Here is a 16,759-nt window from a genome sequence, read left to right on the forward strand (position 1 = left end):
GGACTTCACAATCTCCAGAGACGGGTGGTTACCCCAAACACAAATAGTAGCTTTGATCTTTCACCAGTGTAGCTTCCAAAGAAATTCCGAACAGTTGATGTTGAATTTATATTGTTATATATTATTTTAAACTCTGTTTTAACCTCTAGGTCGTTTGACGTGGCGGTAATGTTGAACATTCCGAACGGCGGCGGATGATAAGCAAAAACATGTTGCTACAAAAACGCCGCCGCTTCAATTGTCTTTTATTTTGGCAGATGCTATTACGGACTGTTCTGATGCAGCCAAAATATTGCTATTTCATTTATTTGCTGATTTATTGCACTTTTGTGATTGCCGAGCCGAAAATCGTCGATCCCTGCTGGATCTGATTCAAAATTATTTCTACCGCTGACGGTTGCTTATCTGTCGGAAGCCGAATTAATCACACCACCTGTTGCAATGACGGCAAAGGTTGAAGTCCACACCGAAATGGCAGCATTCTTATATCGCCACAAATTAGTCTTCTGCTGGGCACAAAGAAAGTACTCGCACTGATCTTTGGACTATCGTCCACGATAGATCTAAACATTTAAATTCAAATAAAGTCTAGAACTTACTCCCAATTTCGACTGTACGTTGAATCCAAAGATCGATGAGTTTTTTTCCTTCATACCTTTAAAACAAGGTCGCTTAGCTTCGCGCACCGGCAATATCAGCTGTTTCTCCAGTACCCTCGATTCATTTGCTTGTTTGTTACACAGCGCCAATATTGACTGACATTATCAATCCTTTTGGTCGGTCCGTCAGAATTACGGTGCGAGCATACTGTCGCCTCTGCCTACTTTTCTGGCTTCCACGTTCCAGGACCGTGACGAAATCCGAACGATGGTCTAGGACACGTGCTCGACCTTGTGTGGAAGTTCGCGGCGGAAGAATACTGGGAAGGAGAGGAAAAAGTAAATTTCTTAGAGCTAGATCGGTCATAGGATAGAGGTAATCGTTTGTATTTCACCAAGAAACTGATGACCCGACGAGATGGGCGGTACAAAACGAGACAATGTTAGCACTGAAAGGTCTCTTTGTTTGACTAATCGGCAGCCGGTCGCTCCTGTTAGACTCGTTGGATGCGATCCCTGATAAGAATCTGTATACGGGTTGAAGTGTCATGTAAAGCAATAAGATTATTGAAGGTGGGCACGTTGATTGAGTGAAACACGAAACGTGTGGAAAAAGGAGTACTTTTGATTTATTGATTGTTTGACTTTTCATGAGTAATTCATTGACTCGTAGTTCGATTTAAGTTACATTGGATCAATCGTATGATTTTTTAGTACATTGTTCAGTTACTAGAACATCTAAGATCTGTTTTGTTCTACACGTAGCTGTCAAATTTGGGCATGTATCAAATGGATGAAGATAACAAATCTATGCTCGATAGCTCAAAACTTTTCTAATCTTTTTTTCTGAATATTTCAAACTGTTCATACAGATTTAAAAAAATAAGGATATATTTTTGGTACGTTGGCGATTTATGTTATCGGTGTATTCAACAACCCATGATTGTACAAACTACCATTTTTTATTTGCTTTGGTTTGTTTTGTTTTTTGCTGTTCAATAAAAATGATAACGAAAAGTAGTACAACTTTTTCGCTTTTATTGCTCAGTAAAATTGATAATGCCTTATTTGTTTTTGAACTCATTATTTTTGTTTCCTGTTATCACTCATTTTTGGACTATATCTTCCTCTTGAATAAGCTTTTTTTCGAATAGTTCATCCGTAGCAGATTAATATTCGTTTTTTATCTGGGAGTCTAGGCCCCTACTTTCTGAATTGAAGCCAGAGTCATTAAAAAACAGAATTTCTTCATTGATAATTATGTTGTAGATTTGCTTATTCTAATGAAGGAATACATCTGAAGGTATTTAGTATAGATTCACTGGGGTTGTTTGAACCGTTGACGTAGGACTATACAGCTATATCAAAAATACTACATAAATTTGTTTTGAATATTTAGGCACCAGTTTTTTCTTCCATGTCAATTTTTTTAAATCTATGTGAAATATTTTGTCAAAAATAGTTTTTTTTTAGCATTTTAGATTCCCGGTCCTCAAGTGTTTTAATAATGAACGGAGCTGATCACGATTATCCTGTATTCCATTAATACGTAAAAGCGGCACTGGAAAATACATACTATTCAAAATACGACACAATTATGCCCGCCCCTGAAAAAGGCATTTGAATAAAGATCGTTTTTGATCGATGTAGAAATAAAAAAAAGTAAAACGTATTTCGGGGTATGAAACTAAGTCGTGCAGCATCGTGAAGTTTTGAAAAAAAACTGTTGAAGTTTTGGAAATCAAGTGGGCATACACTTAACACAAAGTTCAATGATTTTTCAGGAACTAAAAAGTTAACAAACAAAATCTTTAAAAAATCACACCTATATTAAAATATGATTCTATAGGCCAACGACAACAAATTTGATTATAATTTTTATTTCTCTCAAGATTTTTAGGCATGAAATCAAAAAACTTAGGTTTTTGTTAAATTGATCCGTTCTAATAAGTCTATACAAGTCCCTAATACTCAATGCTATTTCCAGTGTCAGGACGAAAGTTAAAATATAGCGAAAAAGGTTATAGGTGATTTTTTAAAATTTAATAAATTTCGTTAAGTTATTTCGCAATTCGAGTAAGCAAATTGTCTGCATTTGTGTATGTATGTATGTAACATTATTTACCACTTTTCTCGGAGATGGCTTAACCGGTTTTCATGAACTTGGTTTCGAATAAAAGGTTTTGTAATCCCATACAAAGTTCCTAAATTTTATTTGAATACGGCTTCCGGTTCCGGGACTACAGGGTGTTATGCGAAAAAAAAATGCACTAACATTTCTCAGAGACGATTCTTCTCACAAACTAAGATTCAACTGAAGGTATAATTATTTCATACGAAGTTCCTGGAGTTAATTACGATCCAACATCCGGTTCTGTAATTACAAGGTAATATGTTCAAATTTATGAGAAATTCCGCACTGGTGTGTGATTTAGTTGATGATTTTAACAACTTTTTCTCGGACATTATTTGTGTTCAAAAAGCGTCTTTCAAGTTAAAACGATTTGAAGAAAGTGCATGCAAAAATATCTTCGTCCTTTTTAGAAATCAGTCTTGTGTCGAACTGGTCTCTCTATCTGTGCAAAACTAGTGGTTGTCATACTCGAGATGTGTACGAAGTTTCGTCAAAATCAAAGTAAATCGATCCTGATTTCGCCAAGCTTTTTGCTGTTAATTTCTGGAATTGTTTATTAGCAGCAATCGCAGATAAATAAATAAATTACTAGAACCTGTCATTCCAGAATATTAAGGAATGAACAGTAGGAGTAAGTGGGCAGATTTTTGAGGCCCCGAATCGCCACCAATTCATTGAATAAAAACTTTGACGAAACGAGAAAATGAACCTTCTCTTTTACGCTTCAGCTTTGATTGAGGTTCAGTAAAATTATCTACACATTATCTCCAGACGGTCAAAGTCACTGGTTTGAAGCACACAATCGGTTACTTCCGTGTTGTCGCGTGATTGACTGTCCGTGGATGTCGTCACTAACCAATCTTAGGTCTATCAAGTGGCGTGATGATGTGATGTGGCGTTTTACTAATTTAAACTATTTAAATCAAAATATTTCTGTTAATAACGGACGATGTAGACTGAACGTCACGTAATCTCGGCTGCACCTGAATCTTTCTATTGTTATTTCCATAAACATTGCACTTGCCTCAGTGAGCTCAGAAATACGCATTAATTTCGTGAGTTGAGAATTTCTCTGTAATGAAATTGATTTATGAGTAGATGAATACATTGTTAGAATGCTTAACCATCAAAATTAGCTGCAAATCGTTGCGCATGTTTCCGTATGCCGGTAATTATTTGACCCTCACGCCTTTGTAGGGGTATGGGGACCATCATCATCATTTACTGTGTACCTAATGCTGAACACGACACAAACGGGACCGAGTTATCGTTATTATATGAGGCAAAATGTACTCCTTTTAATCAGCATTAATTGCCACATCAATCCGCATAGAAAGGATCATGTACTTGACTCTTAAGTTAGCCCGCGGAATGATGCAAGTGATTATAGAGAATGTTAAGTGAGTGGAAAGTACACTAGATTCAAATTAACGCAAATTGCTTGCCATTTCGTTTACTACGCACAAAAATCACAGAACGTCTCAAAAATCTTCGTTTCTCTAAGGCGAGATTTCCATTAATATACGATCGTACATTGCTGTCTGTTATGTGTAATGATTGTTTTGATGAAGAAGTGCTGAACTGATAAGTAGATGTACAACATTTCACCGCAGCAATTTTGTTGACGTCAATGAGAACAGTTTTTTATTTCTAATATAGGGTGTTTGTACCAATAGTGCTCTCATTAGTTCTCATTTTGTCATTAATTATAGAATGACTACAATAAAGACAAGGATTGCAAGGAAAACGAGGCATATTTCTTCGTTTCAGTTCTAAGAAATAATATCACAGACAAATCAGTGTTTACAAAATTGTAATACTTGTGTTATAACGATGAAAAAATTCGAAACGAATACACCATTGATGCTGATTATTAATAGATGTACGATTACCCTACATAGTTGTTTACAATACTAATATTCTCTAAGATTGATGAGGCTTCATATTAGATGGAGGCAAATTTGTTTTTAGCTTACTGGACAACCCCAAGAGATATGCATCTCTCCCAGTGAGCGGAATAATCAATGGCAGAAAGAATGAAAGGCACTGTTGTTTATGCGACCTTTTGAGCTTCAGAGGGGGTTCCGGGTTATCTTCGTCCAATGGAAAATAGAACTCTTTCAGCCGGGCAAATGACTTTCAGTTCCTCGGGACCTTTGTGCGACAAATTTCGTGGTGTTAGTATAACATTAATAGAATTTACTGCTATAAAACACTGTAAGTCAAGGGAAACGATCGTACGACCAGATGATAATTTGCTGAATTGGTTGAAATTTGTTTCACCGCACTCAATCAGCCTCGTTCGATCGGACCACTTCGATAAGACTCAACGGCACGAGGCGTGGGTATTTGCGTCAGGAGTTGTGGGTTGATTCACACTTCTGAATACCCAATGTGTGTGCTCGTATTACGCACGGTATGGGCTATTTTTGGTTGATTTCTAATGACCTTCGTGCAATTTGACGTGTTCGTTATCATATTTTATCTCCTCTAGAACGTAAATCTTTTTGTTGATAACGAGCTGCTGAATGAGCTCGACCGATTTGGAAAGTCGAGCTTCTGTAGTTGACATTACTACATCTTAAGGTATTCGTTCCGTTATTCACCTCTACCTCTCTCTCTACCTCTCTACCTACATATATATATATGCATGTATATATATATATATATATATATATATATATATATATATATATATATATATATATATATATATATATATATATATATATATATATATATATATATATATATATATATATATATATATATATATATATATATATATAAATATATGTATATATATATATATATATATATATATATATATATATATATATATATATATATATATATATATATATATATATATATATATATATATATATATATATAATTTTCATCCATTATGAAAATCGCCTCACGAAAATTTTTCAACTTCTTTGTATAGACGCCAAACAAAAACTAATCGTACGATATGCGTCAAAATTTGACAGAATGTGTATAAAAGTGTTGCCAACGTTGAGAGAATAAAAGTTTACCGATTGGACAAGCGCGGGAATTTTAAAATTAAAATTCCGGTTCTTTTTTGATCATAAGGTATATATACATATATGTTATTTCAGCCTTATTCAATCACGATTCACAATAGAGAAGAGTAGGTGCTTTGTACTGAGGAAACCATTAAATGGTTTCAAGGAACTTTAAGAACGAGAACAGTTGTGAGAGATTCGAAGAGTAATGTTTTTAGGCTAACAAAAGGGGATATTGTAATGTTGTTAAAGCAGCAAATAAAATTTTCGTAGTGTTATCAGAAGTGCTAAAACCTACCCAGAAATGCCAGGAAGTCTAACACTAACAAAACCAGCAAAAATGCCACAATACTCAGCTATTACCGCTGTAAGGGCATATTCAGTAGTGTTCTAGTTCTATATGCATAATTTATGTCAGTTACAAAATTTAAATTTGGATTTTATAACAAGAAAAACTGGCAGCCCCAGCAGTGTTTTACTCGTGTTTCAAATATACAAAAAATAGAACGGCATCGTAGACCAGTTTTAAATTTGACAGAAGAACTGGTCGAATAAATAAAACTAGAACGGCTTGCTGGGGATACGTTTGTTAGGGTTTCTGTTCTATTATAGATCTTCCATATAGAACTCCTAGCTGCTGAATTTGCTCTAACACAAGTTGCATTCGAAATTCCACAAGAATTTATCGTTATCGCTTTAACATATAATAATCCGATTTAGAAACTATAACATAGATTTTTGAATGAAATTCACTTAATTCCAGTTTTCTGTTAGCAACCTGTGCTAAAAATACGAAAAATTAGTGAAATCTACCGACATAATTGTCTAAATCATGAACCAAGTTCAAAGTAAAAAAATTTCACAAGTTCACTAGGAACTCAATCTACAACCGAATATCGTAACACACCATGCAAACAACTGCAATGGTTGACAACAAAGCCGGTAATGCCCCTTTCGATCATAAATTACACAAAGTGACAATTTCGAATAAGACATGCGAACAGTGAACCAACGTTGTTTGGTGACAGTGAAAGCATATTTGACTGTCGCCTAACCGAAATATTTATCCGAACAATGCAAACTATTGTTCTCGTGAATTGTATCTTCGTTTAAACGGGTATTCTTAAATGAAACTATCATATGAAAAATAGCAATACTATTTTCAATCATTTTCATATCGAATGTTTTAAACATCCTATGTACGACTGTAGAATAAGTTATTTCCAGCACAAAAATCTGTCTTAGTACAGGACAACGAATGATCAATGAGTGCGTGCTTGAAAATCATCAAGTCATAGGTTGCTGTCAGAGTGAAAGCGTCACGCGAAGCGTCTAAGCGCGCGTGCGAGCTAGTTACATTTGATCAAAGCAAACCTGTCAGAGTGAATGAGATGCGAAAACAGTACATCGCAATGAATCGCTTCGGTTCGGTCCGCGTTCTGCGCTCACTCTGACAGCAACCTTAGTTTGATTTCAGAGAGAGCGCGGAACGCGGAGCGAAGCGAAGCGATTCAACGCGATGTACTTTTTGCGCATCGCATTCACTCGGACAGGTTTGCTTTGATCCAATGCTACTAGCTCACACGCGCGTTTAAACGTATCGCGTGACGCTTTCACTCTGACAGCAACCTTAGTAGTTCGGAATCGTCGCTGGACTGAGCTGTTCTGGTATGACAAAATGTTCATTAATTGTAACATTGATTCACATCCGTCAGAAAATGGAACATTTTGAAATAATACCAAGCAAACTTAAATTTTTATGCCAAAACAAACAACGCTTCAGCTGCTGATTGATTAATTTGTGGGGATAAAAATGAAATCGAATGTTTTTGTTAAGCGAAATTGATAAGACATGGTTGATCGATAATCAATCAAAATGACGTCTGAGAAATTACTTCCAATAGCCGTTTTTGACCCAGTATCAGTTTCAAAGTTTTGTATCTGCATGTTCGTACATGTGCGGAGTTCGTGATTAGCTAGGACAATCGTTGAAATTATCCGCAAGGAAAGGATCATGTACTTGACTCCTACGTTGACTTCCATGCTAGATCTTACTCGTGGAATAACGTATATGATTACAGGAAACGTTAAGTTGATGGAAAATGTCAAATTGAAAATAACACCAACGAATTACTATTTTGCCTCGGATGCCTGGTGCTTAACTGTTGATTGATGCAACTATCACAGATTTTTTTCGTTTTGTCTAGATTCACTGAGCAGAACCATTGAACAAGCAAAGAATTCCGGTGCGTTTAGGGATCGAACTCGTTCGAAACATAATGTCGCATCGGAATAAAGTACCCGGGGTTTGTGTAAAGGCGCTTTTTCGTGAATTTTTGTTAGGCGCAGTGTTGTGGAAAATCGAAATTTCGAAAATCGCGATTATAATTTTCGAAGTGATTTCAGACAAAAAAAAACATCGATCAGAAAACTCACTGCAGAAAAATTCAGTATTGATTTTTTGCATTCGCCATTCTCACTGAAACTGATTTCACATGGCAAAAAGCAGTTGTGAACTTATGAAAAGTTCATTAGCGAATGTTCTGCTCGATGATATTTAGGAAAAAAGTTCGCACAATGAATACATCTGTAATGATTCTCGAACAGAAGATTTTTAGGAAATAAATTTTCATAGTCGTTATATCTCAACCCTTTGCATACTTTGCGTAGGGTGCTTGATAAGTGGATCAATAGTGGTGATGCATTCGAGATTTACTTAGCAATATTGCGGTGGTGGAGTAATATCGCCAATAAAAGCAGCTGTGCTGCGATAAATAATAGTAACGGGAGCGCATATTATCGCTACACCAATTCAAACGCTGGCGTAGCGTTCGAGTGTTTCAGACATGCTGACAATGCTGCGCTCCTGTTACTTCTATAATTCAAATTCATGCTAAATAGCGTTTTTTGGGTTTAATCTGAATAGTGCAGTGTAATCAGCCAGCTCGAATTTAAACAATTTCGCCGCTATTTGGAATGTGGAAAAAATATTGTAGTTCATATTGACCTCCCCATGTGCATATTGTAGTCGTTATTTCTCAGCTTCGAATTTATTCAGTAGAGATTATATTATTACTGAAATATAATAATTAAATCTTTCACGTATCACTTCGGTGTCGAACTGAAGCGTAAAGGAAATTCGGCACCGAAATATCATCGGAGACTCTACTCCCTTTCGAATATATCTTTGGCGATATTTATGTGAGTGAAAATTCATCATTCGGTTTCGCTGACTTCGAGATTCTGAGTTTTGTGGATGCTTGTTTCATGAATAAGAATCTCGAAAGTGATTTATTCAGCCACTGAGTATTTTTAGAAATTTTCTTGAACTGATTTTTACACGAGTGATACTGAAATGAACTTTTTCGGATCATGATTTTCCCCAGGAGAACTATTTCGAAAATTATAATATGTTTAACGTTCTTATGACGGCTGGTGCTTTTATTATAATAGTACATTTTTCCGATAGTGTTATCCGGAGTCTCGTTTTCTTTAATAGCATTGATAGTGACACAGAAATGGTTACTTGAACCAGTTATCTGAAACACAAAAAGAATATAAAATTTTTTTCTGTTTTTTTTAACTGAAGAAATTGCAGTACATTTCATAATTAATCGTTTTCATGATTTTTTTCGATGTAACAAAAGCTGTGAAATTAAAAAAAAATAAAATTAGAAAAATGGATTTCGAAAAATCGTTACGTGAATTATTTCAGCTATCGCTTAATAAGAGTCAGTAAACATTTTAATCAATCTATGAAGTAAATTTAGTTTCAATCCTGTATACTTTCAAATCCTGTAAGTTTGGAGCAAAATCGATATTCAGTTCAGCAACACCAATTCTCTCCCCTACTTCTATGTAGGAGATTCGATGCGAACCCGCCTGATTTGTGCAGGGAATGTGAGAGCTGGATATTTTGGTAATATGATTTCTTTGCTTATATTTAATTTTCTGGGGGTTATTGATCTGGTTTGAAAGGGTTACTACGAAAATTTCCGTTTCAGATATAACCTGTCGTTACCGACAATTCGTAGTGTTTTTTAATGCACAAAAATTTCTCGGAGATGCCAGAATAGAAATCTAATGTTTTAAATGTGTTTGAAAGCTACTACTATTATTTGATAAGTTCACAATACTACTGGCGAACACTTTTTGTTCCGAAGATATAATCGTACACGGATATAAATCCATTGCCGGTACCAAGTTTAAGAAATTATGGAAATCTTGAAATGGATTTTAAACTGTGTATAAATGCTTTAATGATATTATTAAACGGTTTTTGAAAAGTTGTATCTATATACAGCAAGCTTCTACGAGTGATACGCAATTATCGATCGTCCTGTTCTATTTCAAATGTCCAAATAAATTGAAATAGTACCTAGTTTTTAACGACATTGCGTCATAATGAACGTGATTAAATAAATATATTTGCGTATTTGTTTTGTCAGCAATCAGCAATCAATAGATTTCTTTCAACGCGCAAAGAACTCTGATTACTACAAGAACAATGGTTTAATGTAAAATAAATTTTGTTTGTAATGTTCGAAATTCTTTGAAGAATAATGTAACTTAATATCATCTGATTCAGCCGATGTGGGGGAATTCAGATTTCTCATACCACCTTAACGGATGTTACGGTGAAAAACCTGTTTTAATCGAGCTAGTGGTGTAATGATGCCTTCCTCATATCAATCATACTATCATTTGTAATACTGTGGTATTCTTCAACATATTTTTCTTCGATTCTTGAAAGAATAACTGGAATCGCTTCGTTTGGTCATCGACTGATAATGATCACCGATTGGAGTAGTTTTGATATCGAATTAGAATTTTTTTACGCCCCTTCATGTGATGGTATAACATTTTTAACACACTTCTCCCTATAGTTCAGGACAGTGTTGGTGATTGCCGAAAATTTGACAGAAGCTGCTATAATGCTATCTATATTGTATACAACATTTTCAATCCGGTAGAAGATGCTACAGAAACTCGAGTCTCTCAATGCATGAACCGTGAGAGAATTTTGCTACATTTCCTCCCTCCACTTCATACTCTGAATATTTCACGCCCTTAAAATAAATAGCCGGCAATAGTAAAATGATTCTATCACAATTATCAACTGCCTGTGTAGAATCGGATCGCGAAACGAGAATAAGCGACCGTTTGTTGCTTCAGAGAGGATCCCCACAGCATCGTGCTAACCTTTGATTCTCAGAAATGTCATCGATGCTCTCGCACTGGTGTCGATTCTATGTTAAATGTGCCATGTCGGGTTTTTGTTGTTACGATGTTATCCGTCTCTTTTTGATGGCACTGATTCAATCGTTGAAGAGTTGCCAGTGAGCGTTCTTTGATACGATAAAAGCCATCCTTGGTTCTGGAACCGGTTTCGTATAGAAACATAAGACCTTTCATTTAAATCTGATCAAAATCGGTCACGCCATCTCTTTTAGTAAGTGAGTAAGTAATTTGAAATTGGAATTTTTACACTAATCAAATCGAGTTCAGATGAAATTCAAAAGTTTTGTAAAGGATTATGAGGCCATTCATTTGAATCTAAGTTTTAAAAATCGATCATTCCGTCTCTGAGAAAAATTAGCACGCATATTTTCATTTTTTCACATTTGACCCCACAGCTTCGGAACCGGATATCAGATGGAAACAGTTCTGAAATTTTATATGGGATCACAAGATCATTCATTTGAATCTTAGTTTGTGAAAATCAATTCAATTTGCCGAACCTTTCGTTTAACTCCTTTCATCCAGTTTTGCATAACCTCATTGGTCACTTACATTGACGCAGAACGCCGAATAGAATCAAGTTGACTACTGTATCTTACGGTTTCTTCGAGTTAATGACATGTCGTTGGTCCAAATTTGGTTTTCTATTGTGCGGAGCTCATGCGTGTTGAAAGGGTATATGTTCTTAGACACCACCAGAACATGGTTCGCGGCATGCCATTTCATGGACTTTTCCCCCTAAATGATACAATGCTGAATCCTGCCAAAACAGATCGATGTCAAATGTTGCTCTTCAAGTCACAGAAACAAATGGTCTACCACACGCGATATTTCTTTGCATATTCTGACAGCTGTGTGTGAAACCTGGTCATGATGCTCATTCTAGCTTGCCTGCGAAATCTCGGACGGAGAGGTTAGCGTTCCATTGAAATCAAATGGCCTCTCTTTTTGACATTTCTGCCGTCTTTGATTCTCGATTTACCTCCAATTTAGTCATTCAAGACGTTCCTAGAACACTTATATTACGCTGGTGACAATTGATTTTGTCACTATAAATATTCTGTTTTGTTCACGTGCGAGTAGTTCGAATTTTCGGGAAACGCAAGCACAATTTCGATGTGTTGTTTTTACTTCGATGTCATTTTCAAAACTCAATTTAAAGTTGACCGATTTTTTATCGTAACATCCTATATAATCTTTTATACAGAAAGTATGTCAAAGTCTTTTCGTACTTTAATGTTGCTTTTATTTTTCGCTTGGTTTTCATGACCAGTACCTTTTCCATTATAAACATTATTCTTTATTTTTACCAAAAACCGTTGCTAGAATCTCATCAATTTTTGTCTACTGATTGTAAACGAATCGGTTCCCACAGAAGCAAATATTGCTGAGACTCGCAATTGGTTATTCAGAAAAAAAGTACCAACGAACGATTTGTGTCAGAAAGGTTATCAGTGTAACGTAAATCAAACTTCCCCACAAATCAAATGCGCTACGAAAACTGTTCTAAGTCAGAAAAAATAAATTCATCAATGGACTCCAAAACACAACCGGTCTGTTATTTACTTCCGCCTAAAATACAACACATTCCTTACCATCGGCAGGAATCCACTATCTCTTAGTATGTTTTTGTTTATATTATGCAGTGGTTGCACTTTTTTCCGTTTGTTGGTCGATGGAATGTCTTGCTATGTTTCTACGTTCGCGTGTATACATTATACGCAGTATTTTGACCTTGCTATTTACCAATAGCAATAGGTATTATCTCTTCATTTATTTCCGTCCTAATGTGAATGCGCATGTGACGCTGGGTGCGACCATCTACGAAGTGATACAAGCTTTATAATAGGGCTGAAAAGTCACCACTTGTGGCTGAACACTCAATTTAAATCTTAATAATTTAATTTTAACTCATATTCCAATAAATAGTTATTTAAAAAAATGATACAAGCTTCTTTGCAAGCAAGTAAGCCGAGCAAGTTTACTTTGTTGATGACTTTTGAAGTGTAGCGTAGTTAGAGGAAACCACATCGTATTATTTATGTATGGTGTGCTTTCTGGTTATAGATATAGTTTTATTGCTGTTTTCCTCAAACAACTGTAGTATCAGGAACGTGAGTGTGTCCGTTTTCGAAGTATATGAAAGATGATAGGAAAGGAACTTTCCCTTTTCGTATCATGGGTTATCTATGTTATATCGTGAGATATGTTTACTCTGAGCTGCGTAAAAGTTTGCAAAAATAATCCAACGAAGAGAGAGTGCTGTTCTTCAACAACCTGTTGCAGTACGATAGTGAATGTACACCAGTGCGCTGTAGGTCATACAGCGACAAGCTGTCTAACTTGGAATCGATTCACGCGATTTCGTTTGTTCTGTTCGTTTACAGGACCGTTTATCTGTCTGTTTGTCCGTGGGTAGGCTAATAATGTAGCCCTCTTTGTCTAGAGAATGAGTCGCACAAAGCGAAAAATGTTTCAATTTTTAATTATTACAACAAGCTCATTATGCAGTGTCGTTCTAGAAACGCACCGCGACAATGACTGCTAGTTAGTTAGTTAACATATCTGTGGACCTATAATGCGACACAAGGATAGAGTCGGCAAAACGTGAAGGTTATTTTGAAACATTCTCATGCATACGGGTAGTTTCCAGTTTCGCTGCGTCAGTGTTTGAATCATGTTGTGTTTCAGAACTCAAAGTTACTTTATGAGGAAAACACTAACTGAAGCATATCAATCATAGATCCCTATAACAAATGGTGCATGATACACTATGAGTAAATTTATGGTTTTCTTTGTGTAGAAACATATTCAATTGTTTCAAATGACTATTGTTTTCATCATGAACTTTAGTGGAAAAATAAGCCCAAAAATATTTCTACTGTAGCTTCTTCACTTTTTCATTTTCACTAATCAAGTCCATGTGAATTTAATATTTAAGTTTAAAAGATGTGGAATTTCCACATTTGAAGCTTAAGTTAAAAAAAATTATTTTAAAAAAATTGAAGAGGCGTTTTTTTATTGGATTTTTTCAGTGAATTTTTTAATCCTTGAAAAGGCTCAATCGATTTCTCAAAACATATTATCCGACACCATTTTTGTACAATTAACAGTTACCAAGTTACAACGATTAGAAGCAAAAGGTGCAACTGAACACGAAGTTTTTTGAATTTCATGTTCAAATATTTCGAGAACGGCTGCTTGCAGGAAAAAGCTTACTACTAGTGAATTTATTGCTTTTGATCTGTGAATTTATTTCTGGTGCTTGTTCGCGACAAAATCAGATTAAATATGGAATAAAACAAACTTGCTTCAAGGTCAATCTAAGATACATTTTTATTCATTTAATTGTGCATTATTAGTCCTCATAAAACTATTTACAGTTATTTCATTAGTCAATATGTAGGTTTCAACAACAGATTTACAATAAATATATCGAATGAGAAATTTCGTAAGCAATTTTTTCATAATCATATTATTTCGGCCAATTTGCATTCTTGAAAAAGTATTTTAAATATGTAGATTTTTTAAAGTGCTCATTCTGTTAGCAGAAACCAGTATATCGTATATCTAAACAAACGAAAAACGAGTTTCAAATGTAAACTTCATATATTATATATTGAAATCGTCATGTGCAACACACCAAATTTTGATTTTTTTTCTTTATATATATATCCCATTTATGTGTTCGGAGAGCAGAATTGTCAAACGACTAAGTGGTTAACGTTTCCCTCTAATATTTTTGATTACTTAACCTACAATCAACGGAATTCGACAAACATTCGCTTTAGCTAAAAAAAAGAAACATCACCCAAAATTAATGTGAAAATGTGTGTACAGTTTTTAAGCATCGATAATGATTTCTCAGAGCTTGTTCCGTACGTTCAAGTTGCCAAAAAGTGCCACACGTACTTTAGAGTGGAATGTACACTAGTGCGCTCGTGTAATCGTGTGATCACTTGTCTCTCGAGTAAAATAAAACTTTCTGAGCTTATGTGAGGTGGGTTGGGCTTCGCTCAAATTTAGGAAGGCTGCGTGCGATTGCGATCCTTATATCTTGTTTCTTTCCTTAAATCGCAGTGTTTGATCAACAAAGTTAATTCAATCTAACATTGTTCTGATCCCTACGAAAAATCACTAATTAATCCGCGACGTACTTCTTCATGGTATTTTTCCACACACTTGCTATGCTATTAATCTATCGTTTGGATTGACCTTCATTCGAACAGATAAACAAGTGGCCCTCCTTCACAATTATACTGAGTTATAGGAAGGAGCTCATTCTCTAGCTTTTTGTTAAATTCCTGTTGACCTAGTATAGTGGCCCTGCTACGCCGTAATCAACGTAATGAACATGTCGGCTCTAAGTGTATGAGTGCTAGCATAAACTATTTCCTACTTGCCGTGTTATTTATCGTCTATGCATTTCTGAACATCTGCAAACAAACAACATTTCACCCACATTTAACCGCCTTTAGACTCTGCATAAACCATCAGATTGACGGGACCGGTGACGTGCCTCCAAAAATTCGGTTTCGTTGGCGTTTTAGTAGATTCTTTTTTATTCTGGATGTTTCTCCGTTCTTCGCATTTTTCTCTAGTTCATTCAAGGCCCTACGAGCGCACGGAGAAACAATCTTCAGCATACGCTTTTATGTTGGTGTTGATGTTACCATGCCGCCTGTCCGTTTATCTTTACATCACGTGATGCGTTGCCCTATGTATGATTGTCCCCTTCTACTAATACCATTATAAACGACATCGTATGATTTTCGATGTTGTAATAGATTTGTGCGTTAGGAAATCATTGGCGGCCGACCCTTTGCTATTTATGTTGCTTTGTCTGGCATTTAGGAGGCTCGTTCGCGATGGGAAAAAAGGTGTGTCTGTGACGTCAGTTGGGATTAGTTGCAACGGTCGCATTATGGGCTGATTTGTGTTGGCTCGGATTTAATGCCTTCGATAAGCAATGCGGCTGAATCTTTATGTATCCGTCAGATACGAAAAATATCACATTTGTTATTTCTACAATATAATCACAGTTTTATTTTGAATCATGCAATTTTGAAGAAATAAATCAACGTTTACACATCAATCACATCTAACTATTTTTTTCGGTCTCCATTGTTTTCTAGGTGAAATGACATCGGATTTTTTTCGGGTAGTGAATGAAGCTCGCAGTCATTCCTTGGGTCCATTCAGCCCGCGGTTCAATATCCAAACCTGCCTACTGGAGGGCCTGCAGAAGTTTCTTCCTTCGGATGCTCATGAGCGTGTCAATGGAAAACTGCACATATCATTGACCCGAGTTTACGACGGCAAAAATGTGATTGTTTCCCAGTTTAACAGTCGCGAGGATTTGCTGCAGGTATGATGTTGTGTATAACGTTTTGTTTGGTAATATTTTTAAAAGGTATTTTCTGTGCTTTTTAATTGGCAGTCCTTTGAATGTTTAATTGAACTCTGATTTAGGTGCGTGCAATTTTTCAATTTAGTGTGTAGAGTATAATTCAAATCCGGACTCAAACCTTACTATTCTAGTACTTCATTTCATGTGCTGATATTTTTATGTTACAGTGGTACTGTTTGTAATGGGTACGGTGTTTGTTGAACATACAATCATAAAGCAAGTAATCATAGAGGCTTCACTGTAAAGATACGCTTAATCAACATTATGGGGGAAATATTAGGGCTGCATAGTTCAATAGAAGGTTGTAGTCATCTCGTTAGCAGTCATCATGTTATTTTACCGA

General features: G+C 35.7%; 1 protein-coding gene across 4 annotated transcripts in view; it reads left to right on the plus strand.

Moving 5' to 3' along the window:
* LOC131439500 (1-acylglycerol-3-phosphate O-acyltransferase Pnpla3-like) overlaps nt 1-16,759 on the plus strand; it is a 37,464-nt gene that overhangs the window by 10,699 nt on the left and 10,006 nt on the right. For all 4 annotated transcript variants that reach the window (XM_058610595.1, XM_058610597.1, XM_058610594.1 and 1 more), the window contains exon 3: nt 16,142-16,374. In XM_058610595.1, the coding sequence (XP_058466578.1) occupies nt 16,142-16,374 (233 nt within the window). The remainder of the gene's footprint in view (nt 1-16,141; nt 16,375-16,759) is intronic.

This window comes from Malaya genurostris, chromosome 3, assembly GCF_030247185.1.
Source record: "Malaya genurostris strain Urasoe2022 chromosome 3, Malgen_1.1, whole genome shotgun sequence".
In the NCBI taxonomy this organism is placed as follows: domain Eukaryota; kingdom Metazoa; phylum Arthropoda; class Insecta; order Diptera; family Culicidae; genus Malaya; species Malaya genurostris.